This window comes from Periophthalmus magnuspinnatus, chromosome 14, assembly GCF_009829125.3.
Source record: "Periophthalmus magnuspinnatus isolate fPerMag1 chromosome 14, fPerMag1.2.pri, whole genome shotgun sequence".
Taxonomy (NCBI): Eukaryota; Metazoa; Chordata; class Actinopteri; order Gobiiformes; family Gobiidae; genus Periophthalmus; species Periophthalmus magnuspinnatus.
This window is the reverse complement of record NC_047139.1, coordinates 15,496,445-15,523,543: the sequence shown is the minus strand read 5'-3', so window position 1 is coordinate 15,523,543 and position 27,099 is coordinate 15,496,445. Positions and strand designations below refer to the sequence as shown.

At 37.7% G+C, this 27,099-nt stretch overlaps 2 protein-coding genes and 1 non-coding gene across 3 annotated transcripts in view; 2 read left to right on the top strand and 1 right to left on the bottom strand.

The window, feature by feature from the left end:
- Positions 1–5,479: 5,479 nt before the first annotated feature.
- Positions 5,480–15,819, bottom strand: foxred1 (FAD-dependent oxidoreductase domain containing 1). The gene is made up of 11 exons (XM_033979012.2): positions 15,473–15,819; positions 14,842–15,062; positions 12,533–12,643; positions 12,331–12,449; positions 11,683–11,777; positions 10,814–10,915; positions 10,663–10,739; positions 9,695–9,855; positions 8,431–8,560; positions 7,541–7,645; positions 5,480–5,758 (listed from the first exon to the last, which is right to left on the bottom strand). The coding sequence occupies exons 1-11, from the start codon at positions 15,633–15,635 to the stop codon at positions 5,504–5,506; spliced, it is 1,539 nt and encodes a 512-aa protein (XP_033834903.2). The 5' UTR covers positions 15,636–15,819; the 3' UTR covers positions 5,480–5,503.
- On the top strand, positions 15,337–15,408 carry trnap-cgg (transfer RNA proline (anticodon CGG)). The gene has a single exon. It is a non-coding gene; the product is annotated as a tRNA-Pro (tRNA).
- A 2,855-nt stretch (positions 15,820–18,674) lies between the features above and the next one.
- The window catches only part of LOC117381893 (F-BAR and double SH3 domains protein 2-like), a 34,380-nt gene continuing 25,955 nt past the window's right edge, over positions 18,675–27,099 (top strand). Inside the window, exons 1-2 of the mRNA XM_033978936.2 lie at positions 18,675–18,948; positions 21,297–21,394. Of these exons, the coding sequence (XP_033834827.1) occupies positions 18,928–18,948; positions 21,297–21,394 (119 nt within the window). The 5' untranslated portion in view covers positions 18,675–18,927. The remainder of the gene's footprint in view (positions 18,949–21,296; positions 21,395–27,099) is intronic.

Sequence of the window (27,099 nt, the reverse complement as noted above, 5' to 3'; positions counted from 1 at the left end):
AACATTCTACAGCCATGGGGCATTTGCATGAGAATGAATAAGCTGAAGTCCGGCTTTGACAGGGAGGATGGACAGAGGAGACGGGAGCATGGCAGTAGGAAGGAGAGTACTGTGTAGCTTTACACATTTAAAATAGCTAAAATTTGGTTATACTGTTGTCAGAAGGTGACACTAGTCACTCTGAATAACTCACTTCAGTTTAATGCTTCGGTCATTGATTTGATTATGTTTTTCCTTTCTTTTCTTTTCATAAGCAGCCATATTTGTTTTGATAAATATGAACCATGCATGTCCATTGGCTACTCCACATGTCACTTACACCCATCTGAACATCAGGAGACTCACTGGTGACCAGACTCACATCTTTGTAAAGTATTGGAGAAGTGTGCATTCTGGATCCCAGGGAAATTAAGTTGTATTTTTGTCCATTCACATTTTGCCAGTTTTCTTGCATCATGGGTAAAACTCCAGACTTCTCCTGTGCTCATTCCCATTCATTTATCTTTATTTGTACAGGGGAACCAAATGAGAGCACTTGGGCTCTCTTTTTCATTTTCATGTTTAAAATACAGTCAAGATAGAAAGAAAAAAACAAACAAAACAAACAATTATACAAGTCCATATAAAACATTAAAAACAGGTGCAGGTGTGTGTTTATAGAAGTTTGTTACCAGATTATTAAATTGCGACTGTGTCACCAACGTATCCAGTTTTGCTTGGAGTATATTTCATTTTTCTGAAGCAAAACAGGAACAACTTTCCCATCTCATTTTTGCTGTGGCTAGTCCTTAGCCTTATGTAGTCATGTGATCTGGTATTAAATCTTCCAGTATCAATGACTAAGTAGTCCGTAGATAAATTTCATACAGTGCTGTTCTCTTCAAACAGAGAGTGATGGCCAACCCATATTTTCGTAGAGAATACAGTGATGGGTTTCAACCCCATCACCTATAATAATACGAAGGGCAGAGTGAAATAGTGGATCCAGTGGTTTCAAAGTAGAGGCTGAAATCTGCATGTACACCACATCCCCATAATCCAGTGTCAGAGAGGAAGGTTGCTTGCTCTATTTCTTTTCTATAATTTATTGGGATACAATATTTGTTTCTGTAATAAAATGATAATTTAGATTTTAATCTGTTACATAATTCTGAGATATGTTTTTTTAAAAGATAGATACACGTAGCTCTAACTGTCAAATTGGCCCTATGTGAAAGTATTTGACTCGCTGTAATTATAATTCGTTGGTATCACATGTGGGGTTGGCTCCAAATTCGCACCATAACAGCTGGCTTTGATGAGATTCAGTTGACTAGAGTCGAACACTATGGGCATCGTCACATTCACTTAGCCCACTTCTTTGTACAGTAAACGGTAGTGACGACTCAGATCAGAGAGAGCATTTTTAGATTCAAGTCAGATGGATTTCAGCATTGACACTGGCAACCTAAATGAGAGACTCATGAGAGAATCATTCTGCTTTTTGATTAGGTAATCATCTTGAGAACCAAAATACCAAATTATAACATGAATAAATGTTCCAATGTTTTTGTAATTAATAATAAATCATCATTATAAATGTTATCAGGAGCTATTTTTGATTTGATTTGACCTCACATCTGGGGACACATTTCGGTCCTGTTTCTGGAATTTTTTCTGTCTGTGGTCTGAGCTTTTTATTGCATGTTTAAAAATCGTTTAAGACTAAAAAATCCTGTAGTGTGAGGCGGGCTTTACTCAAAGTGGGAAGAGGAACCAAATAGAACATTTAAACCATACTTTGGAACATTCTTCCTGACAATAGATAAGTTTTATATCATACTGTGAAATATTATAGCCAAAAGAACATTTCCAAACAAGCAGATGCTCTCCTCCTGGTCAGGTTTGTGAAGATGCAAACCCACACACAGTAAGGACACATGTTTTTCAGTGCAATAAACAACCAAAATGAAAGAAACATGCTTTTATTTTTGTCTATTGTGGAGATAAAAATGTACATACTAAGGCTTTCAGTCTATTTTCTAATAGTTTTTTATATTGACTTTTGAATTCCTATTTCTATTCTCTTGCTGTTTTTAAACTGTCCATTGCAATAGTGGAATTTCCCCAACGTTGGTCAAATACAGTTCAGTTTTAGTTTCATCAGACCACATGACATGTCTCTAAAATTAAGATCTTTGTCGCTGTGTGCATTTGCAAACTAATCTGGCCTTATGTTTCTTTTGGAGTAATTGCTTCTTCCTGCAGAGTGGTCTTTCAGCCCATGTCGGGACAGTACTCACTTCACTATGGATAATGACAAACACCTTCACTCTTACAAGCTTCAGGCAGCATCTTCACAAGGTGTTTTTCTTTTGTTTTTAGGTTGATATACACATTTCGGACCAAAGCACGTTCATGCTGGGTTCTCTGGGTTCTCTGTGATACAGAAGCCTTCTCCTTCCTGAGTGGTCTGATGGCTGGACATTCTCATAGTGATTATACTTGGCATATGACTGTTTGAACAGATGAATGTGGCACCTTCAGGTACCTGGAAATTGCACCAAGGACGAACCAGACTTGAGCAAGTCCACAATTCTCTTCCTGATATCTTGGCTGATTTCTTTGACTTTCCCATGATGTTACACAAAGAAGCAGTGTGTTTCAGGTGTGTCTTCAAAGACATCCACAGGTGCGTCGCTAATGAACTCAAATGTTGTCAGTAAACCAGAACCTTCCAAAGACATGACATTATCATCTTGGTTTTCCCAAATTGCATAGTAATCTTACTGTAAACTACTGACTTCTCTCATTATTCTGGCATTTAGCTAATCATTTTGGTAGTCCTAATTGACCTAAAACAGGACAAGTTTAGTCCGATTTTATGTCACAGTCAGAAAAAAGCGTATGTGTATATGTAAACCTCTGGTTTCAACTGTAAATCCTCTTCAGGCTTGTTTTTGATGAAGGAACAACATCATGACATGGTAGAAAGATCCAAAAGTCGATTTTACGTAATACTAATAATTTAAACTTCTCCCTGATAAATGCAGGTGTGATAGTAGTGAGGGATACACTAGGTGTAGGAAAAAGTCCATACCTGTAGCTCAAATGTCCGTACTTGTAGCTCAATGTGGCTGTTAAAAGTTAGAAATTGCCACTACAGTGTTATTTATTGCATCATGTAATTTAGGACCGCAGCTAACCATTATTTTAGTAGGCCACAAGTTGGCGATTAATTTTGCAACTAGTAAACCAGTCAAATGATTATTTCTATACCCAATTAAGGATTACACTGACAATAAAACAAATAAAGGTTAAAATATGGAGACTGAAGGGTTCTAAATAGAGAATATTTGTGAATAAAGTATCATGGATGAAAATGAGATTTTTTTTTTTTAACATTTCGATTTAAAGACAGGGTATTATGCCAAATCCATTTTTTTGAGTTTTCTATCATATCATCAAAAACATGCCTGAAAAGGTTTTAGATGTCATCTGTACATGTTTGAGCAATCTAGTGATCTCTCCCTGACATTCCTTACAGTTAGCTGTAACTGCTTAGCCATAAAAACATGATATGAAACTGTACACAGCAACTTGACAAACCTGATGCGACGGGCTGGAGTGTCATTAGCGGGATGCATGCTGATTGTGTTGTGATAGTGCTCTGAAGGGGAAGTGACTTAGTGGGGAGAGCGGGAGAGGGAACCAAAAAATGAAAGTGAATCTTATAAAACGTGTTAATATGTTGTTTTCGACGGCTATAGCATTTTCAAAACAATAAAAGGTAACATGGTAATCAAAATGTTGCCTAATCTAAATTGCCAAACAATAATGCAATGTAAACCAAATACAGAAGCTTATGTCCAACCAAGAAAGCATATTTTGACAGACAACTGATGTGTGGCATCCTCTAGTGGCAATAGAAGGAATAGATTGTACACAGACTTGGCAGAATTATACAAATTACTGCCAAACTGCTTCGTGACTATGTTAAAATAAATGGGCAAATTGATTGAAATGTTAAAAATAAATACTATAAACACAAGCACAAAATATCAACAGGAAATATATTGTGAATTATACCCAGTAAATGGCAGCATAAAGATACATTCTGTAACAGTTGTATCAAACACAATGATACAATTGGCACATAATTAGTGTAACATCCCTTATGCACATAACAACGAAGTGCTTTGATTGAATAATTTGTCTCATTTGGGATTGTTGATATAAGTGACTAAAAGATCCATTTCTGTGTCAGATTTTAATCATTTCATTAATTTACAAAATCTTCAGTAACAATACATCCTACAGGGTGTCATCGTAAGAAATGGGAGCAAAGAAGGTATATTTAAAATTGATTGGTTTTTTTTTATGTTTTTAAAGGACAAATGTTATGCATTATCTGTACTGTTACTGTCCTTTAAACATGGTCTTGAGTACCTTTGCTTTGGCATTTCATGTTTTAAAACTTAATAGACTCTTTGACCTACTGCCCGCAAAGGGAATTACTATGGAAAACATTATTGACAAGTAGGGTTAGCAGCATTTTCAGCAGAAGTTGTAATCAACACAATTTGACAGATTTTGATTCATGAAAAACAGCGCAGGAGACCTCCAGACTTTTACCTCCTACCTCACAAAATTTGGAAAGAGACTTACTTAGGCTTGAACAGGATTCATCAAACAAGCATGAAAGTGAGCAAAATATAACTTTCAGTATGTTTTGAATGAGGGAATGATGTAATATCATGATTAAAAGTCAAAAGTAAAAAAAAGTCAATCTTGCATAGTATGTGTCCTTTAAGACCATTTTCAATCCAGGTTTTAAGCACCGGGTAGTAATAATAATAACGGCTGTTCAAGAGAATGATTTCAGTCCTTACAAAAAAGACACAGCAGCAGAGTGGATAGCACCTTATCTTCAAAGCAAGAAATTCTTTAGTTTAGTCTTACAAGGTGTTTGCATGTTCATTAAAGTGGGACTAAACAACTAAACTCCTCCCACAACCACATTTCAAACAGAGCTGCTAAACTGGGCAGTACCTGGAGGACTAAAGGAGGGAGTGAAGGCGAAGAAAGAGCAAGGTATAGCGATATAAGGAACAATGTGATTGGTCTAATCAGTAACCACACTTCAAAGTCTGCTCCTGCAGCCAGGTGTTTGTAATCAGAAACACCTGGCTGTAATCAGGGCAGTCTTTCGTGATGTCACCATCTACTGAAAAGTACAGAGGCTTCTCAGTATCTCAGTATCTCTCTCTCTCTCTCTCTCTCTCTCTCTCTCTCTCTATATATATATATATATATATATATATATATATATATATATATATATAAATAAAATAAGATTTAGTATTTAGTTCCACTTTAAGTCTCCTCAACTTAAAACATGCAACAACTGACAGATGTGAATGCTAAATGTCTGCCAGTGTCCTTCCAAGAGGCTTTTGGAGACTTTGCCACTTGTCTATGCCCCTTGGGTTTGTGTGTAGTACGTCATTTTGTGCGGGGGCAGCTAGACGATGTTCCTCTCCAGCATGGGCTCGTGGCTGAGGATGCGCCTGAAGTCTAGTGCGCTCAGGTCGATGGTCTTGTACCCGCCCTCAATGATGAGCTCTGCCAGCCCTCTGCCCACAGCGGGGGAGTGCTGCAGGCCATGCCCACTGAATCCTGTCGCAAAGTACATGTTGTTGACAAGAGGGTGCATCCCAATGATCCCGTTCTGATCAAAGGTGTTATAGTCGTAGAAGCCCGCCCATGCACTGGACACCTGAGAGCAGATGTGGAACAAGTACACAATTTTGTTACTTATATACATACATACATATGTTACATATAACTACTAAGTTCGCAACTTTTATTTTTGGTCAGGCAGTGTAGTTAATATCATTAGATTTAAGATTTTACAATAAATCTTGCCTATTTTTTTTCTAGTTTTATCACTTTGGTGAAGGTAATAATTTAACTTCCTGGTATGGTTCCTTTGACATATATAGAGGTAATGCTTTAACTTACCTTGCAACAAACTTTTAAACTAAACTAAAACTTGACTAAAACTTGTCTAAATTACACAATAGTCCTTGTATTTGGATGGAAGTGATGACAGTTGAACCACTTCTGTAAAATTATGATGAATATTTACACCAGAGGTACTATCCCGCAAAACCAAATAATTAGAAAAAGATATTAATCTGTCAAATGTACTTTAAGTAAAAGTACAGACATAAGGGTGAAAATATTGAAGTAAAAGTATCACATTACAAAAACTACTTAAGTAAAGTTATTAAAGTATTTCCAAAATTTGGAGTAAAAAGCTAAAGTATTTCACACAGGTTGAGAAGTGTAAAAGCATCAAATGTAGAGATAAAGACATTTTTTGATTTGAAGGTGTTTTTGGTAAACTTGGACCTGTACTTGGACTGGAACTTGTACTCAAAACCTTTAGTCAGGATGTTACCAAGAATGAGCTAAAAATAACCCCTCAAATCATGAAAAGTACTTTTCTACGTGCATCTGTAAAATGTACTGACATTACTTTCCCCTACTGCCTGAGAGGACACACAGACGAGGAGGTCACTTCTGCTGGTACATGTATGATCTTAACAACGTTTAATAGTGTTTGGATATGCTTTAAAAAGGCTTTTCAGTAACTACAGCGCATGAGAGTGCTGAAAGCTAGATCAAAACTAAATGGAAGGCAAAATGGGGAAGACAAAGTTGTGAAATTTGGCTTGAGAACAATATCTTAATAAAAAACAAAAACAAAAAAAAACAACTTTTGTCAGAATTTTTTTTTTGTCATTTTACGTTAATAGTCCAGCTCAAAACTTTGTCTATATTTTGACTATATTTCATCTAATCATATCAGAAGCACAACCCATGACTGGCGATTAGGCTGCTCTGGGCCTTATACAACGCACAATTCAATGCTTAGAGAAGATCATGTTTAGTAAATTTAATTATACAAAATTATTAAATTGCATTTAATTAACAAATTGACTGTGACTGTCCATCAGTGCCAGTCAAAAGTCTACATATGTTGTAAAGTTTCTTTTCCTTTACGTTTACTACTTTCTACATTTTATATACATATAGGAGACCATCAAATTTATGAAGCAAGATGTATGAAATTATGTGGCAAATTATGTGGTAAATAACTCAAATAAATAAATAATTTTAAAATATTTTATATTCCTAAAGGTAGCCACCCTTTGCTTGGTCGACAGCGCTGCAAACCCTGGGCTTTCTCTGAATGAGCTTCATGATGAAGTCTCTTCTGAAAAGGTTTTCAATTCACATCTGTGCCATGTCGGGGTCAAGAAATGCCAAGAATACAAAGCAGTGACTAAAGCAAAGGGTGAGTGTTTAAAAAAAAAAAATGTAATCTTGAGTTATTTTGAGTTTATTTTTTGTAGTACATTCCATATTTGTCATGGTTTTGATGCCTTCAGTGAGAATCTACAATATAAATAATCATGGAAATAAACAAAAAACAAAAATGAAAGTGTGTCCAGATGTTTGACTGTAGTAAATAATAAACTACAGAGTGTACCTTGAGACTTTCAAAGGCAGGGACGCGGTGACACAGGCTGGGCCAAACTTTGTCCACAAAGAACTGGTGATCCACCTCCAGGTCACTGGTGTCCGGCTCCTCAGCCTAAAGACGAAGGACACAACAAACCACCAACATAAAATACAGGGCTGTCAGTTCTTTATAACTGTAATATTACATTCAAATGCATTGCAAAAGAAAGATTTGCACAAGAAATTACTTCAAATCCATCTTGACTAGTTAAATGAAATAAAAGGTTAAGATTTTTTTTTGACCAGTTAAATGGTTGAGAATTTATTCTATATAATTTTCCTAATTTTATTAAGCATAATTATCTGTTAGTGGACTTAATACATAAAATAATGTGCTTGAAACAAGTTTTAAAATAGTCAAAGTTACTTTGAAACAGGTAAAAAATTAAGACTTACAAAGAAAAATGTAACTGATCAACAGTATCTCAATTCATGTCATTCTTAAAGGCACCGTCCCTGTTTTTTACTGTCTTAAAAATGTGAAAAAAACAGAACTAGTTCATTTAAACAGTTATTCCTAAAAGTTATTCCTGACTTACCTTATGTGTTCTGAGCATCCTAATTATTCACCACAATGAGTTTATAAGCACATTTCACAACTTTCAGAGTGGAGTTTTGCCATGCAGACAGTACAAACTGCACATATTATGATCTCAAGAATATATCTATATAATATATCTGCACTGGGGCAAGATAAATTTTTCTCAAATAGATGGGGAAAAAATTGTATCCAGGGCCTTTAAGTAGGGAATGCTATTGCTCTATCGATACTGTGATGTGTGCCCAGACTGGCACGGACACACTATTAGCTGTAGAAAATCTGGACATAGACACATGGACATAGTGACATAGTGAGACCTCTAGTGGGGATGTCCCGGCGATGTAGTTGCCCCCGAGCCCCTCCCTCCTGAAGTAGACTCCAGAGTAATCAATGAGGAAGGGTGTGTCCAGACCAGGCCCATCTGGACAGTGAACCACATAGATGTACCTGCACACAATGTTCAACTTAAAGTGCTGACAGAAGAATACAACAGAAAACACCACACCAAAAACATGACACACTTTTCTTTTGGCACAGGGCTGGGACTCAAAGCGTCCCTATAATACAGTACTACAATATATCTATTTAGATCATCTCACATACTTATTTTGTTTTGCATAAGAATATCCACAGCAAGCAGTCACTTTTGAGGAACTGTATGCAAGATTTAGATTTTAAATGTAATAAACTTCATATTTGAGGACACAGATTGGTTAACATGTATAAATTCAACATAATTTTTAGGAGCACCTTTGGTATATCCATCCAGTGACTTAATTCAAAAGATTTAAGATTGTCACAAGTTCTTGTTCCTTTTGTGAAGACATAAAAACCTCAGATAATCGTCTTTTTACTGCGCACCTGTAAATGCACTTTGGAACAAGATCAGTAAATGGCTCTTGCAAACTTCTCGGACATTACACCACTAGACAGAAATGACACATTTGGTTGTAAAAACAACAAAAAGAATAATTTGTAGTCCAAATTCACAAATGCTGATATACTAAAAGCACTCCAAAGTTGAATGCTTTGCAATGGGTTCCCTTAAGTCCTTAAAAAGATTACTTTTCAATGCCAAATGAGAGACTTATATGGAGACTCATTCTGCTTTCTGATTGAAAAGTATCATTGCCTTGAGAACCAAAACACTACATTATAACAACCAACTTGGCTATCATGTCCAATGTTTACCTCATATCTGGGGACACAGTAAAGTTTATGAATTTCTTTAAATCAAAATCTGACATACAGTTCCTTTAAACATAAGTGTCCCCTTTAAGGAAAGACGTATGCTTTTGTAAACCGCAATACTGATCTAAAATGTCTCCCCTTCATAGTGGCACTGCAGGGTAGCAAGTAAAAACATTTTCATTTGTGTTTTTACTCTTGAAAATGCCTATGTGACCTTTTGAGCATTAGTACTCAAACATGCCTGAATCAATCAAAATACAACTTTGACTAAACTCATGATGAACACACGCAACAACATTGTTACAGCTCATAAAAAATGTATTTTACAAAATATGTTCCCTTTATGGTCCATGTCCACTGGGGACATGCAGCTGTCTAAACTACAGTTACCTCTTCCGGGGCTCCACGGGCACGGAGATCCCAGTCAGGGAGTCTTCTGGCCCATTGCCGATGCCCAACATCTGGGCCAGTTTCCCAGAGAAGGCCCCCGCCGCGTTCACCACAATGGAACACTCCACTGGCTGGTACTCCAGGCTGTTGGGCATCTGCACCTGCACACAGCACCACTCATGAGGCACACACCAGCCCATGTTGTTTTTACAGGCATTAAAGCACAAGAAAGTGAAGAAAACTGGAAGAATCTGATAACCCAGTAATTCCATTAGATTATTGGCATGGGTTTGCCTCATCAATAAAAATCTGATCACCCAAAACACATAGTTCATGAATGGATAACAGTAGTATATGGAAGTCACAGTAAAATTATTTGAAAATAGAATTGATGCCTCAATTACAGATATTCCTGTAAAGTTAAAATTTATTTGAAATGATTATTTAAAACACATAATTATGTACAAGGGTTGTCAAAAGTAATGAAAATCAGATACTAAAAAAAGGATCGAAACTCAGTACTCTTTTGAGCAGGTATTGATACTAAAAGTCACATTCACAAGACAGAACCTTTCCTGAATAGCTTTAGTGTGATATTTGGCTGTATTAGAAAAAGTAAAAGACCACATAGACTAGTATACACTCATGGACCACTATGGAACCTACCCGGGCGACTGAGGAATTACACAGATATAAGGCCACATGGTAATATAAAAGAAAGTACTACGATTTAATGTTGAAGATCACTTTCTATTGTCTGTGCATTTTTTATTATCACCATGGTATCGGTATTGAGTATCGTGTATATTCCTCAGAATTGAAATGGAGTTTGAAATTTTAGTATCATGACACTAGTGCAGGTAGATGTATTTGTCTGTTCTGTTGGATGAATACAGCAGGTCAGTGTTCTTTTTCATCAGTATAAAATGACCAGGATCAAAGCTTGTGAATAAGTATCTGTGACTTACTTTGACAGATCTGATTCGGCGCAGAATGACTTGGTCCCCCTCTCTAGTGGACACTGTGTTTGTCTTATACTGAAAGCCTGTAGAACATAGAGGGTTAATCCATGCCTTCTGTCAGCAGCTGTACGGTGTGTGTGGACGAGCTGGAGCTGACCTGTGACCTCTCCGCAGCAGGGGATCACTCCCATAGAGATGGCTTTCCTCCTGAAGGCACTGAGCAGAGTCCAGGGGTCGAACCAGCCCTCGTTCTCTAGACCTGAGGACCACACCACACAAGCGACACACTCAATTAGACCTGGGATATCTGTTGAAGGAAGTTTTTGATTTGACCTTTTATAAAATCATCTGTGTCCCCAGAAATTAGGTTAAAAATCAAACATGGCTTTTACTGATAACAATTCTAATGCTGATGTATTATTAATTACAAAAACATTGACATCATGCCCATTTATTTACATTATAATTTGGTGTTTTGGTTCTTAAAACAGTTATCTAATCAGAAAGCTGAATGACCATGATCTCATGGAGCTTCCAACCTTCCAAATGGACTAATGACTAGTGAGTTTAATCATGTTTTACTCTTGTATTTTCATCGCTCTATCGTTCTTTTTGCATTTTGTTCAATCTCCTTTGTATTTGGACTAATTGAGAAGGATTTTCAGTTAGTCACTCTTATTTAGCCATTAAAATACATTTTCTTCATTGACTTCAGTACACAATAGCTCCAACTATGGGATTCTGGAGTACACAGATAACCAGCAGATGGTGCTCTTGCTTAGAATTAATTTCTGACTTCTTTTAAGTGGATCTAAACACTTAAACTCGGTCCACAACTGCATTTCAAATAGAGCTGCTAAACTGGGCAATACCTGAAGGACTAAAGGGGAGAGTGAGGACTGGCGAGGTCTGGAGATATAAGGAAGAGTGTGATTGCTGTAACAGGTATTCACACTTCAAACTTCAATAAACAGTGTAATGTAAACAGTCAATTGTATTGTGTGCGGAGTTCTGTGCCTTCCTCACCGTATGAAGCCAGTGCCACTCCATCAGTGTTGATCCAGGGGAACTTTTCTTTGAGTTGAGTGGGAGTGAGAAGGGACACTTTGGCTCCTGCATATCTACGTACAACACAAACATTCTGTCAGCCAGTTAAAATGAGACACAATAATAATCTTACATGATCAAGACATGTGCAAAGGTTTAGGAAGACATATTATGCTGCTATATAGTTACAATCTATGACAACTGTGGATCATTATGTTATACTTTGGACATTTAAAACTGAAATATTGATCTAAAACAACTTTATAAAAGGAGTTATTCACCTAGGTCACTGTAAATGGCATCTTAGCTAAGTGCTGTGCTGCCGGACTATGCTGACAGTCCCGAATATGGATAACTGCAAAACACACTCATCATTTGTGCCAATATGGCTACACAACGCTGTGGAATCCATGTGCCATAAAAAAATCTGAGCAATGGTGTCTTGACTGAAGGGGGATAGATTACTCAAACATGCATGAATCAGTCCAAATACAACTTCGAGAGGGTGAATGAGAAGGGAAACAGCTTTAACATGGTTAAAAGCTCCTCCAAGTGGATATTGGATAATATGTCTCCTTTATGAAGTATTAAGTATTTAAGCATTATCAATATATTTAAACTAATGACCTCTGTGTCTTGTAGTTCTCCTCCATGATGTGGGCCACATCTTCACTGGCCAGGAACAGATAACCTGAGTGGTTAAACTGCAGGTCAACAGGGTCCTCGTTCAACACACCCAGATGATCCTGAAAACATGTGATATAACTGATCAATACCACTAAATCTCCAATGCATTATTGAAAGTGAAGTGGAGGTGAGAGTGCCATACATTGATGTTCCTCATGAAGTGTGCAGAGTGCAAGGACAGGAGGATGTTCTCGGACAGGGAGAACTGCTGCCTGATGCCTCCAGCCGACAGCACAGTGGAGGCCCGTGAGTACTGCAACACCAACACAGGGACTTCACATCATTCACATTTGTATATATTATACAAATCCTCAAATTTTGCTATACTGTATTTTTAAATACTCAATTATAAGACTTAAAGTGGAACTAAACACTAAATAAATATTTTTCAATACACAACTGTGTATTTGGTATTTTAATAGTATTATGTACTGTTCCTAGTGATTTGTCTGCAATTTTAGTGCAAACTAGGTAAATTTGCAGCCTTCTGGTCAAAAAATCTAAGTGTATCCCTGCTTTCAGTGGCCACTGCAACTTCAAGTACTACTTTCCCTGATTCAAGTCAGATGTTTCTGATAACAAACGCCTTGGTGCAGGGGCGGAGTTAGAATTCTGGATACTTGTTAGACCAATCACACTGTTCCTTATACCTCCAGACCCCACCCATCCTCCACCCTCACTCTCCCCTTTAGTCCTCCAGGTTTAGCAGCTCTATTTGAAATGTGATTGTGGTAATGGTAATGGTCACATTTTTTTATGGCGCTTTTCCACCTTCAAGGTGCTCAAAGCGCTTGTGGGAGTTTATGTGTTTAGTTCCACTTTAAATACTTAATTAATTCAGTAGCAGCCAGTGTTAATTTTGCCAACTAAAATATTTTTGTTTTAGTTTTCATCAATGTAATATTTTTGCTGACTAACTAAATAACTAACTAACAAAATAAATAAATAAATAAATAAATACATAAATAAATAAGGTGGAGACTAGATCCAAGTTCCATATTTCTATCCCACAGCCCGAAACCAGACCATAAACAAAATCAATGTCCGAGAACACGTCAGTCCCACAAAGCAATGCCATATATTTTATCATAGTTAAACCAAGAATGTATTTTGAGGTCGACTAAATCTTACGGGTTTAGTGAACTAATTTTGTAAATCTTTATAAAAAAAAATAATTTTAGTCAAAAGACAAAAGAATAAAAGTAGATAGCTAACTTTACAGATAATATCACAATCTTAGACAAACAATCCAGCACATGGCACGCATTCTACATTTAAAGAGTCTATGTTATACCATTTTTTGATCTGTGTTATAATGTGGTAACCTGGCTCACACCAGATTGATATGTGTATCACTCTGAAGTGAGTTCTACACATTATCTGGGATGCCTCTTGCTGACCGCAATCGGGAAACACAGAATGTCATGACTAATATTTGAATCTGATTGGTCGAAGGGTCACAACAACTGAACAAGCCGGAAAATTAAACTTTGTTACATCCCGTTAAGAGAAAAGCACAGATATCTTCCCTGTCCATAAATGCACAAAGTGCTAACCCTCTGCATGTTTTTTTCACAAAGAAAATAATGCTGAGAAAGGCTGAAGTGCATCTGTTGCCATTGCCATGGCCTTTGGCTTCTGTACCAACCTCAGTGCTGCTCTGTGATTGGCTCGCTCACCCAATTAAACTTACTACCTGCAAAGATGGATTCTAGTGTGTTACTGGGAGAATCCAAGGTTAATAATGTTATTTCCTCATCACAAACATACCCAAAGTTGTATTTTGTTTCATTCGCATGTTTACACACAAAACCTTCATATTTAGGTTTAGTTCTACTCTCAAACACAAAACACTCTGTTCCGCCTTGTGATGTCATGTGGTAACACACTGTGTTCGACTGTGTTTTTAAACTCCATACACATTCACTAGAATCATTTGGATGTTAACATGAAAACTTCCACTACATAATGAGCTTTAGAGATATAGACAGACTAATAATACATGATTAATCAAAGATGTGTGAATGAAACAAAACATGACTTCAAGCATATTTTTGGTGAGATAACAGCATTATAATGTGATTAAAAGCTCACATGATATATTACGTAATGTTAGAACTGGAAATAAGGAGTCTGTTTTGATGGGGAAAGACATACTGACTTTATCATTTGTCTAAGAGGGTATCCCATAATGCTTTGTGATGTGATGTAGGAACCTATTTTTAGCAAATGTGAAAACCGCTATTGAATTTTCAAGTCAAAATGAATACTGGTAGTAGCTCTAGAAATCAATAAATGGAAAATAAGTTATTTGTCAGTTGTTTGTGTCCACAGTAAAAAGAGGTTGAATTCTGTCAACTGGACTATGTTTTTTTAGAGTGAATAAGTTTCTTTACTCATCTACCGGTAAATAGTTTCTTCAGTTTGTTTTATTCTGGTGTTGCTGCTCACCGTGGGATCCCTCTCCACCACCACCACCTTGACTCCTCCCCTCACGCGCTCCTTCTGTTTGAGCCAGTAGGCTACAGACCAGCCCACCACCCCCCCTCCCACGATCACGATGTCCGCTCGCTCCGGGGGGAGGTTAGGGTTCATCTGCAGGGGCGTCCAGCTGCTGCCCGGCAACGCGTCCAGAGCTGTCTGCTTTATGGAGGTCAACTGGGCCTGCAAATCTGGGGAAAACAGTCAGTTTTTGGGTTTCAGATGACATTCTACTTATTTCATTTAAACATACAAATATTTAACATAATTATATTAGATTTGATCAAAAAGATTTTTCTACTTTTTTCTTTTTGGTACAGTTTATAATTTTACTTCCTGGTTACCTAGCAACTATAATGTAAACAAGGGCCCAAACTTGTCTATATTGGACAATAGTTATGATAAAAAATAAATTAATTTCCTGGAATTTTGGATAGAATTTTGATGACAATAACAAGCACGTGTGGCTCGTTGGTCTAGGGGTATGATTCTCGCTTCGGGTGCGAGAGGTCCCGGGTTCAAATCCCGGACGAGCCCTTTACCTCCTACTATTTGACCAGTTAAATACAGAATATCTTATAATGCCTCCTGAAGGAATTACCTTTCATAATGTCCTTCCGCAGCACAGCGTCTGTCCCGAAGTTCTGCCGGAGGACGTGTCTCATTAGTCCCCTCTCCCCGGGTATCTGAGCGGTCCGGGCTCTGAGCCTCAGGGCTGCAGCCGCGGATCGAGCCCCCGCGTGCACCCGGAGCCACGCGCACATCTCCACGGCTAGCTAAGCCACCAGGCTAGCACGTAGTATTAGCGCAGATCTGAACCCTAACGAGATGCAGCTGATTTTACATTAAATCCATGAGTAGTTGGAGGAAAGAGCTTAAAGTGTGAGGTGAAATACTGTCAGGACATGCTTCACGTGGAGCTGAAACCCCAATATGTCACTGAAGAGATCAACACAACATGAAACAAGGAAGTGAGTGTGACAGTTTTCTTCACAATAAAAGCATAAACACACACAAAACTGATTTGACTTTCCTTGTGACCAAGCTATTTGAATATCAACGAGTAGCATTCCAAGAAGGAAAACATTTGTCTTTGCATCTGCACCTGCACACAGACATGTCTTTGCAGCCGATGCACAGAAGCATCAAAATCTTACTCCTTACAAAAACGTTACAACCGTTACGACGTACTATGTAAAACAGGTTCAGTCTCGTCCTGAAGGAAAAAAAAAAAAGTACGGTAAGATAAATTTACAGTATCAGTATGCAACTTTGTGGAAGTGGTACGTCACCTGCGTATGATTCCAGGGAACAAGGACACAGAAGGAGGCCCTCCTCCATGAGTCAGGTTTGAGGAGATGCAAGACTGCTTCTAGTATGTTTCTATTTTTCAGCAGTGTTGGGCAAGTTACTTCAAAAATGTAATTAGTTATAGTTACAAGTTACTTCTCCCAAAAAGTAACTGAGTTAGTAACTCAGTTACTTTTTGGGAGAAGTAACTAGTTACCAGGCAAAGTAACTACTCTGCGTTACTTATTATGTTAAAACAATAAAAACACAACAGATGTGAACCTTTAACATGTATTTCACTTTAACAGATTGCAATTATATTGCATTTGTTTTCAAGTAAATTATAGAATGTATCAAAAATTTTAAAAATATAAAACATTTCATTTGAAGTGCAAATAAATCAACATGTCACACAATTTCAGACAACTGAACTTCAAGTATTTTCTTCATTAAAATAAACAATAACAATAAAGTGCTTTCAGTAAAATACTGAAAAGATTCATTACCATGTTTTGCAAAACTAAGGCATTTAAATGTGAACCATGCAAAAAAATACAAAACCTTTAACCTTCTCTGGCCACACACTGTAATTCTCTGTCCAGTATTCAAATATTAATCACCTCTGATCTGAGCCTGTTCCTCTTTGGAGAGAACACAGTCACGTTTCTGATCAAAACACAACTCGGACCTAATCTGCTGTGAATGCACGTGTGGACAGGACATCATTTCCCATCATGCATTACGCGTTTGTAGTCCATGCAGGCGGCCGCAGTCGGTGGAGAGCTGCTGCGCTCGCCTCGCTCAAAAACTTCCCGTTACCGGCGCATACGTCAGAGCAAGTCGGTGGCATCTTGGACACAAAACTAACCGGCAGGCACCGCGCACCGATTGACGGCGTCGTATCTGCGCCCGCCTCATCTCAAACGAGCCTTTTATCTCACCCCAGCCTCCTCTTTCACCAAAGAAACACAACAGCAGCTGCTCGGCTCTGATGAAGAGCAGCGTGAACTCAATTAAAAGTAACGCGCTACATTTTATTGTCAGTAACGGTAACGGCGTTACGACGCTAGGAAAAGTAATTAGTTACATTACTCCGTTACTGAAAAAGTAACGCAGTTAGTAACGCCGTTATAGTTTAACGCCGTTACTCCCAACACTGTTTTTCAGTGCAATGTACACAACCAAAATGGAGGAAAAAAACAAGCAAACATGATTTTATTTCAGTAAGCCTATATTTTTGGTCTAAAGAGTTACATATTGTGGCTTATTTGCAAAGGTATTCGGGAAATAATGTGTTTTAGTGTTGCTGTTTGTAACTTTACAAAGGCATTTTGAAGGCGGTGACGATCACGTGACTATAGACCAATCAGAAGTAGGTGTCAGGAGGAGGTGAACGAATTACAGAAGATGTTAATACTTAACAGCAAAAGCCACACTGTTTAGGCCTATGTTCATATTAGAGAGTGCAAGTCATGTAGGCCTATTGCTGGTGTTTTGATTACTCAATAATACGGTTGTCAAAAGTATCAAAAATCAGATTAATCAATATTAAAATTGTGGCATAAAAACTAGATACTTATTTGAACAAGTGTCAGTATTAAAAATGTCACACAGAATGATCTTGGGCTGTATCAGAACAAGTATAAGATCACATAGACTAGTATAAACTCCCATGGACCACTGGAACCTACCTGGACGACTGAGGGATTACACAGATAGTAATATTGTAACACAGATAGGTAAAATGAAAGAGAATACTATTATTTAATGTTAAATTGACATTCTATTATCTAAAGAAAGAGTGTATTATCATCATGGTATCATAATTAGTATTCAGTATGGAGTCTATTCCTTATTATCAAAATCAAATTTGAAATTTTGTGACAAAACAATTCAAATATACCTTTAATATGCATTGATATGGTGAATGCATATCCTGTACACTGCTCTTAATCTTTGCTGTAATTATAATTGACTTTATCTTACATTTATTTATTCATTCATTTATTTATCTTAATTTATATAGGGGCTTCCTGTTTAAAATACAATACAAGCAGAAAACAAAAACAAAAACAAACAAGTCCATATAAAACATTAAAAACAGGTGCAGGTGTGTCTATAAAAGTTTTTTTTTTTTGTTTTTTTTTTGCTAGATTATTGAATTGCGACTGTTTCACCTAAGTATGCAGTTCTGTTTTTCCTTGGACTGTGTTCCACTTTTGTGAAGCAACCAGCTAAAAGCCTTTATTTAACTTAAGGTAGGCCCATTTAACCCATATCTCAATTTGAGCCAATATCCATAGCATAGACCAGGGGTGTCGAAACTTTTTCACCAATATGATAAAAAATATTAGATAATTGAAGTGAAGGGCCACAGTCTGGTGGTCAATACAGTGGATCATTCTGATGGAGGCCTAGTAGTACTATAGTGCTTTACTTTTATGTTAGCGGAAGTGCGGCTCTGTGGACCGGATGCTACAGTGTTCCTCCTGTCACCTTGACGCTCTCGCGCTCAGTGTGTACCGCTCGCGCAGTGTGCTCGCGCTCTGTGCTCGTGCTCTGTGCTCAGTGCTCGCGCAGGGCTTGTGTTCCCTGGGGCCACAGTGTTTTCAACGGGACTCCACACAACTTATCCGGACCGGACTCGCCATGGCCGTCGACCCGAGCTAAAGCAGCCCCCGGGCGCCTCTCCACCGCTCCCCCGCACACTTTGACGCACTTTTGGACAGTTACTTTTGTCTTTTGTTTGTATGTCCAGAACTCAAGATGCAGCCCCCACCGAGAAAGGTACGTTTTCCCCTCGCCGTAGCCTCAAAGCTAACGTGAGAAAACGAGCTCGACGGACTGCTGCATATTTAATAGATGGAGATATACGCTTTGTTGTGGCCCTCGGCTGCTAACAACGCCGTAATAACACCGTTTCCCCCACATAAAAGCTCTGTTTTCACGAGTTAAATTGACTTTTTTATGTTTTAAGATCGCAACTTTGACTTTGGAGAATATTCAGCCTTAACTGTTGTTCTCAATGTGCAACAGTTTTATGTTGAAGTATCTCGTTGTTTCTTGTCACACTGAGAAAATCAGCTCTCTGTGTACGGAGTCAAACTGAGCACTTATACCAGCAAGTAAAAAACTGGAATAATGAGCTTATACTTTTTTATTTCATAGTGAAGATATTTTATTTTTTCCGCTATACACAATCACTGACACCCACAACGCAAGGCTTGACTTAAGTGCGAAAATATAATCTAATAGTCAATATCCTCTCCAAACGGTTCATCATGGCCTTAAACTAGTTGTTAATACACGTCGGAACGAGATAAAGTTGTTGGGAATGGTTTGGAAGGCCGAAGAAGGCGCTGTTTGTGTCTCACCATGTCCCGGCAGAGTTTGGGGGATAACGGGAAAAGCAAAGCTGCGTCCAGTTCTGTGCGAAAAAATGTTTATGTGGGATCGTATTTCAGAAACATGGCTCCAGAGCACAGCCTGTTACAGACCGAGGAGTACGCACAGCCCGAGAAGAGCAGGACGCACTACATTCATCCAGGGTTTTATTGGGAAAAAGTTGGGAACATAGTCGTTTTGAACATTAGAGCACGTACACATCTTACAAACATCACGGGCAGATACAATTTTTGTTTTTTTAATGTATTTTTTTGTATTTTAAGTGTAAAAATGCAGATGTCATATCCAGGTTTATGGTGAATATTTCTCCAAATGAAATAAAGAAGAGATGCGAAGTGAATCATTTTCAAGGCAGGTTCTAAGTTATAAATGATTATTCTTTATCGTTGTCTTGTGAGGTTTATGTTCACTTATCTTGTAACTGTGTCATGGAAATACATCATGGTATGTTCATATTAATATAGCTTAAAATGATACTTTATGTTTTCATTTGGTTTTCATTTCTTTGCTGTAATTCAGTCAAAAATACTTACAGGTTTAATTTGATTAATTTTTGGAATATATAATTTCTTAACCAAACAAACCAGGCAGATTAAGTCATGAGCATGTTAAAGGTGTGTAACTTTTCTGATGGAGAGTGCCATAGCCTAATTATATGTCTATGGAGAGACACAGTTGTCACTGTGGAGATGTAAATTCTTTGCCTGGATTGTTCCACAGTATGGAATTAAACATATATCTGGCTTTTAGTCAGTTACGGGTGTTTTATAGCTCCAATTTATATTGAAAAACATGCATTCTTACTGTGAGCAGGCTTGCCTCTCCACAGACCTCATCTGTAATTTGGCTTGGTGGAGTCACCTGCTTGTTGCCATAAAGACAGATGTGTTTAATTCCATACTGTAAAATATTTAAGGCAAACCGCAAACCATGACACAAGGTGGCAGATCCTCCACCAGAAAAGTTACACAGTGCACCTTTTAGTATTTTATTTGGCAGCATGGCTGTAACACTGATACTGTAAGATGATGACATACCAAATACGTAGCCAGAGGTCCTGCTTCAGCCATGAAACAACACAGTATAAAGTGTTAGTAACTGTGCTGTTACATACAGTACATTTTGTGAAGGCAGCATGACTGATCTCTGGTGTGATCTCTGTCCCACTGCACTTTGTAATTAGCGCTGAGCTCAATGGGACTGGACATGTCCAGAACAACAGCTGAGCAGGTGGACAATGGACCTGATAAGATAAACCCTTATTGTATCACAGAGGCCGCCCCAGGCAGACATAATGTTCAACTAAAACACCAAAACATATGTAATAATTAATTACATGTATTAAAAGACTCCTATGATATAATTTAAATTACAGCCTGCAAAAGAAACTGTAGAAGGGGGGTCATACAGTGCCTTTGCTAATTCTATACCGCTGATAAATTCTACAAAACTACCTTTGTTTGCACTTAGATCTACCTTTGTTTGTACTTAGGAGTGCCAATCTGAATCGTGGGCATTATGTAAATTGTCCATGTATTCCCCAGTGACAAAAGATGAGCTGACATGTGTTGCCATCATCTCTTTGTCAGCCAATTAGAATCCCACCGAGTCCAATCGTCACCTGGACTCTGGAAGTTGAAGCTCTTATTTGCACCTGTCCGCTGGGAGTGCCCTGTCAGGCAGAGGCACCTGTCTGTGTGAGAGTGACGTGTTGGTGCTGTTGTGTGCAGGTTCGGGTGACACAGGAGTTGAAGCATGTGCACACCGAGCAGATGAGCCGCCTGCAGCTCAAGCACCAGAGCGACTGTGAGCTGCTCGACGACCTCAGGTGGGACACTTTGGTTCTCTGTTCACGATTTGGTTTAGGTTGGCTTCAATTAAAGGCGCTGTACCTAATTTTCACTGTCTTAAAAACATGAAAAACTAGTTACCGGTAGTTGTAAACTGTTTGTAGTGGTCCAAAGTTATTCCTCACTTGCCTTATACATTCTGAGCATTGTAATTCACCGCAATGAGTTTTTTCACAACTCTCAGAGACACAAATAAAAAAGTAAAACTAAAACAGCTGAACGTATTTAGTTTTAGAAGTTGTTTCACAACAACCAGGTAGCTTCGTCAGGGCTTGTTTTGGTACTACTAGATGTAGCAGGAGTCCAGCTGTTTTTGTTGACTTGATGTAGTTTATTCCTCAAATTTTTATCAATTAACTCTCAGAGAACACTGTGGAGTTTTGCCATGATGGTGAAGCTAATAAAAGGTAACATTCTATCACATTCTTATTCTTGGACAATAAAGCACTTTATAATTAGATGCAGACAGTACATTTAATTGGCCCTCGAGATCTGATTATACAATATATCTGTACTGGGGCAAATTTTGCTCAAATAATACATGGGAAAATTTAGGTTTAAAGTATGAAATCAAAACTATGTTAAATGCACCATCTGAATTATCCACTGTATTGACCACTGTGGCCCTCCGTGTCGAATATTTTTCAAGATATGCCCCTCGGTGAAAAAAGTTTGGGCACCCCTGCTGTACACAATCTAAAACTCTCCATACTTCAATGTGATTGGTGTAATCTGGCTGTCTTTGAGCACATAACTGCATTAAACAGAAAAACACTGAATTACCAAAGGACCACTAAGACATCATTCCTAAGTGATATCACAAAATGATTTTAAATGTTTGATCTCAGACTTGTAGGAAGAGTGAGACAGCTGCTCATTAACACACAGATTGGTAGGTTCATCCTTGTTGCTGGCCTTGCATACTGTGAGAAGTAGTCGAAACATGTCAAGGTATGATAAACACATTGTGGTCTCATAGAAGAATTGAAATAACGAACTTCTTGCATTCTATTGTTTTGTCCTTGGAAAATACACTTTGCCCACCTGTCCTTTGTATGAATGAGGCTGAGGCGCAGATTGGCTCCGCTCTCCGTCAGCCTGCCCCGAGGCTGCTGAGGGTCTGATTTTATGTTTAGGATCCCTTTAGTTAGGACCGGTGATTTGGCATGCTGCAACATGTACATGACATGAGCTGATACTCAATACTGATTCCCACACCACAATGATAATAAAAAAATACTGAATAGAATGTGATTATCAACATTAAATCATAGTACTTTCTTTTATATTAGCATGTGGCCATCTGTGTAATCCCTCTGCCATCCAGGTAGGTTTCATAGTGGTACATGGGCGTATACTAGTCTATGTGTCTTATACTTGTTCTCAAACAGCTCAAGATTGTTCTAAAGCCAGGTTTTGACACTACTTTTAATATTGTACATATAAGTATCTAATTTTTGACTTTTTACAACTACCTATGTAAACTCTATGTATAGGCAGTATCATAATCCTCCACTGGCAAAAGTGTTCACATTTCCTGTCTAAAATGTGTATTGTGAACTTGGAGTATCATAATATCAAATGTTGATCTCACATTTATGGTTCAGAGCCAAAATTAATTTCACAAAGATTCTTTGAAACTATTAATACCATGGACCAGTCCTGGATGAACAACATGTGGACTTTACATATAAACATTTTAGAGTTTAGGTTGAATTAAAATGACTTATTTTGGCTTCTAAAATTCACACAATTATTATTTCTTAGTTCTTATACCTGTCTTTACCTTAGACCTGATTAATAACAATTGTGTACTTACCGATTAATCACTACACCATTACTGCGTGAACAGAAAAAGTGTAATCACAATCACATATTTTCCTCCTTACTGTTAAAAATTATTATTCACTGTTTCATACTAAACCAATTACATACACTTCCAGGAAAAAGGTTGGACATGCTGTTTCTTTTATGTTTCTTCTTTGTTTTAATGACTATTTACATACATTCCCACTGAAAGCATCAAAACTATGAACATGGATGAAATGTAAGTAGAATAATCACTGCTTTGGACACTTGGGATTCTTTGACCCCGACATGGCACAGCTGTGAAGTGAAAACCATTTCAGGAGAATTTAATGCAAAGCTCATTGAGAGAAGGCCAAGTGTTTGCAGCACAGTCAACAAAGCAAATGATGGAATTTGAATATAAAATATATTAAAAAATAGTTGATTTAGTTCACTTTTTTGTTTGCTGCATGATTCCATATATCTTGCTTCATATATTTGATGTATTCTGTATATATCTAAAATGTAGAAAGTAGTAAACGCAAAGAAAAAAAAAAACATTCAATGACAAGGTGTGTCCAAACTTTTGACTGATAGTGTAAATTAGATGAGAACTGAGTGTAACACAGCCTAAATACAGACTGCTCGCTCCCCACAGTCAGATTTTAAAGTCTAACTGTAGTGGTTTAGTGTGTGTGTGTGTGTGTGTGCCTGTGTATGTGTGTGTGGAGGTGACGGCCCATTGGCTCCTCACTTCCTGTGTGCGGTGTGTGGCAGTGCACTCAACCTCCAAACAGCTGGAGCCAGGGTCACACGGATGGGCAGCCCACATGTTCCCAGCACTCACACCAGCCAGTCAGGCCGCATTCAAGCTAACTGGAGACGCCAGAGTAAGACTAAGGAAGAACAGGGAGAGGAGGAAGAGAGAGAAACAGAGAGAGGAGGAGAGACAAAACAGAGGAGGAGAGAACACAGTGAAAGAGAAGAGAGAAATAGAGGAGAGAGAGAGAGAGTGAGGAACAGAGAGAGGACGAAAGGAAGTACAGGAAGAGGAGAGTGAGAAAATAGAAAGAGAGGGACAGAGAGGAGAAAGGAAGCAGAGAAAGAACAGAGAGAGGGAGGATTTAGGGAGCAGAGGAAGAACATAGAAAGAGAGGAAGAGATAGGAAAAACCAGAAAGAAAGGAGGAGAAAGGAAGAACAAAGAGAGGAACAGAGAGAGGAAGACAGCAGGCGGAGGATTAGAAGAGCAGAGGTAGAGAAGCCCAGAGCTGTACAGTGCTCCTCAGGCCCTGACATGTCTAATCACAGCTCTATAACCACACTCACAGACTGCTGAACTCTGGACTCTAGAACACATTATCTCTGCTTTCTTACACAGATTATACTAGAGGAGGAATGCCTGTGTTCTATATTAGACCTGGTTTAGCCCTAGTTTGGATTACAGATCGACAGATATAGGTTTTTTCAGTGCCATATACTGATTGCTTAGAATCCAGAGAAACTGATGACCGATGCTCGACCAATGAAATTTTTGGGATGAAATTTGTGGCCTATTTTTGTCATTTTTCCTAAATGATCAAATTAGAATACAGTACAAACTCATCCGCAAACCTGCAAACATACCTGCAAACATACTTTTTTCAGTACTTTCTTTGGACTAAAATGTTCAAATAAAGATTCACACAAACTTTTTATATATATTTAGGCAGCTGGTTGGTCCAAACTAAATATCAGCCTCTGCCGGAGATTTAAGGCCAGCAGCCAATACACTAAAAAGGGCAACTATCGTCCCCAACCGATCTATCGGTCTATCTCTTGTTTAGACCTGGTATACTTCTGTTCTAGATAAAGTTTAGATTTGGTGATACTTGGAAAGCGAGAAATTCAAATATAGATGAAACTTGGTTTGAAACAGAGAACTCACTGGAGTTGAACTTGGATGACTTGAATTTAAATGTAATAAATACTTTAAGATGGCTGTATTGTCCTCACAAATATTTCCTAGGCTTTTCCCTCATTCTTTACATAGCTGAGGTTAGACCTATCAACATTACAACAGTGCCCAGAAGATTAGCCTATTGAGTTGTGTTACTTGTTATATAGTTTGGTGATCTACATAAAAAGGGGTTGTTAGTACTTGACTCTCACATACTAGCATGGTCATGTTGGATTTAGCCTTCACATTAATTAAAATAATGTAAGATATATTGTACAACAATCACTACTATGAATAGTACTAGTAGCCGAGCCATGTCAGATGTGTGAGAGTTTAATAACAGTTTAAATTGGCAATATGACTCCCTGCAATCATCTTATTTTAGTTACTGGTTATGACAGTAATTACTGAGGCCACTTTCACCAGTTTAAACAGAGTGGAGTGGGTGTGCTGTCTTATACTGTTTTTTCAAGCTCTCAAAGATCCACAGACTTCCTTTTATCACAATGTTAAAGAAGGGGTATTACACTTCTATGGGGCATTAAAAGCTAACAAATAACATATTTAGATCGCCATGTTAACTTTTATTGTTTTGAAAATGCTATATTCGCATAAACAATGTATTAACATGTTTAATGAGTTACATTTTTGTCACAATCAGCTTGCATCCTGTTAATGAAACTACTGCACATCACATCAGGTTTGTCACGTTGTACTGTATTGTTTTGTATCCTGCTTTTGTATACTACAATGTATATATTTATTATTTAAACATGCATGGATGACATATAAACCACTTCAGGCATGTTCTTGATGAGGGAATGTTATGCATTATACTTTAACAGGCATTCTGTCACAAATGTAGTATAAATGTTTGAGTATCATCCGTTGAAGGCAAATCAGATGGTTTTACTTTATCTAAGCTGTCCACCATTACAAAAGGTGTGCAACAGGTACTGGCAATTACTCATATTTTAATTGCATCATGTCTAATAGTCAATGATCAGCTCAGGTCATTTTAATGGAGAAGTCTACAGCCAATCCTCATGTGGTTTGGAGTTCAGACTTTGGCGGAAGAAATATGACAATACTTAGTATTAAATGGCACAGATTAAAGTTTGTTTTGTTCAGGTTCATATTTTTTTTTAATTGAAAATAGTGTTGTGTAGTGTAGTGTATTTTAATACTAAGGAACAGACTCAATACTCAATACTGATTTTAATACCACAATGATATTAAATAAAAAAAACACTTACAATAGAATGTACTTTCTTTTATATTATCATGTGCCCTTATATATGTATGAACCTAGCTCACGCCTGATTGATATGTGTACCACTCTGAATTGAGTTCTACACATCCATCTGGGATGGCTTTTGCTGAAAATGTACAGGAAAAGATGTGACATTAAGTTAGTGCTTCTCAATTATTTTCTATCATGCCCCCCCTTATAAAGAAGAAAAAATTTCACGCCCCCCTCCGCAATAATTATTAAATAATTTAATTATTTTTATTTTTTTTAATTTTATCCTTATTTGAACTATACATATTGTTGAAACAACTGATTGAACCATTTGATACTGAAAAAATAAAATAAAATATAATGAAATTTAATTAAATATCAAAATAATACATTAAAATTAAATAAATATCAAATTAAAACAAGTAATTTAGCAATTTGGTACGCCACATTATATGATGCTAACAGTGCTCGCTGGTTTAAGTAACATTCACAAAGCAGGATGATTGTTGGCAATATTTGGCACGTTTTTACGCTGAAAAAACTCCAGTGTCTTATCAGCGTGACTGAGGTGTAATGAGGTGGCGCCTTAACTTATTTGGCTTCATACTGTCCACTGCCACAGCAGACACCGGTCTGTCCTTGTGTCCCACTTGTCACGGTGAAGCCAAGTGCTAAATACTCTTCATCAGACTTCCTCGTCTTATTTTTCGGGTG

What these genes read in the sequence shown, in the direction of transcription:
- foxred1 (XM_033979012.2), bottom strand. Translation starts at nt 15,635, where the DNA reads ATGTGCGCGTGGCTCCGGGTGCACGCGGGGGCTCGATCCGCGGCTGCA. An exon ending in AGTGGCACTGGCTTCATACG is followed by an intron (nt 10,916 to 11,682) that starts GTGAGGAAGGCA and finishes TGTGGTCCTCAG; the next exon opens with GTCTAGAGAACGAGGGCTGG. An exon ending in GCCGAATCAGATCTGTCAAA is followed by an intron (nt 9,856 to 10,662) that starts GTAAGTCACAGA and finishes TGCTGTGTGCAG; the next exon opens with GTGCAGATGCCCAACAGCCT.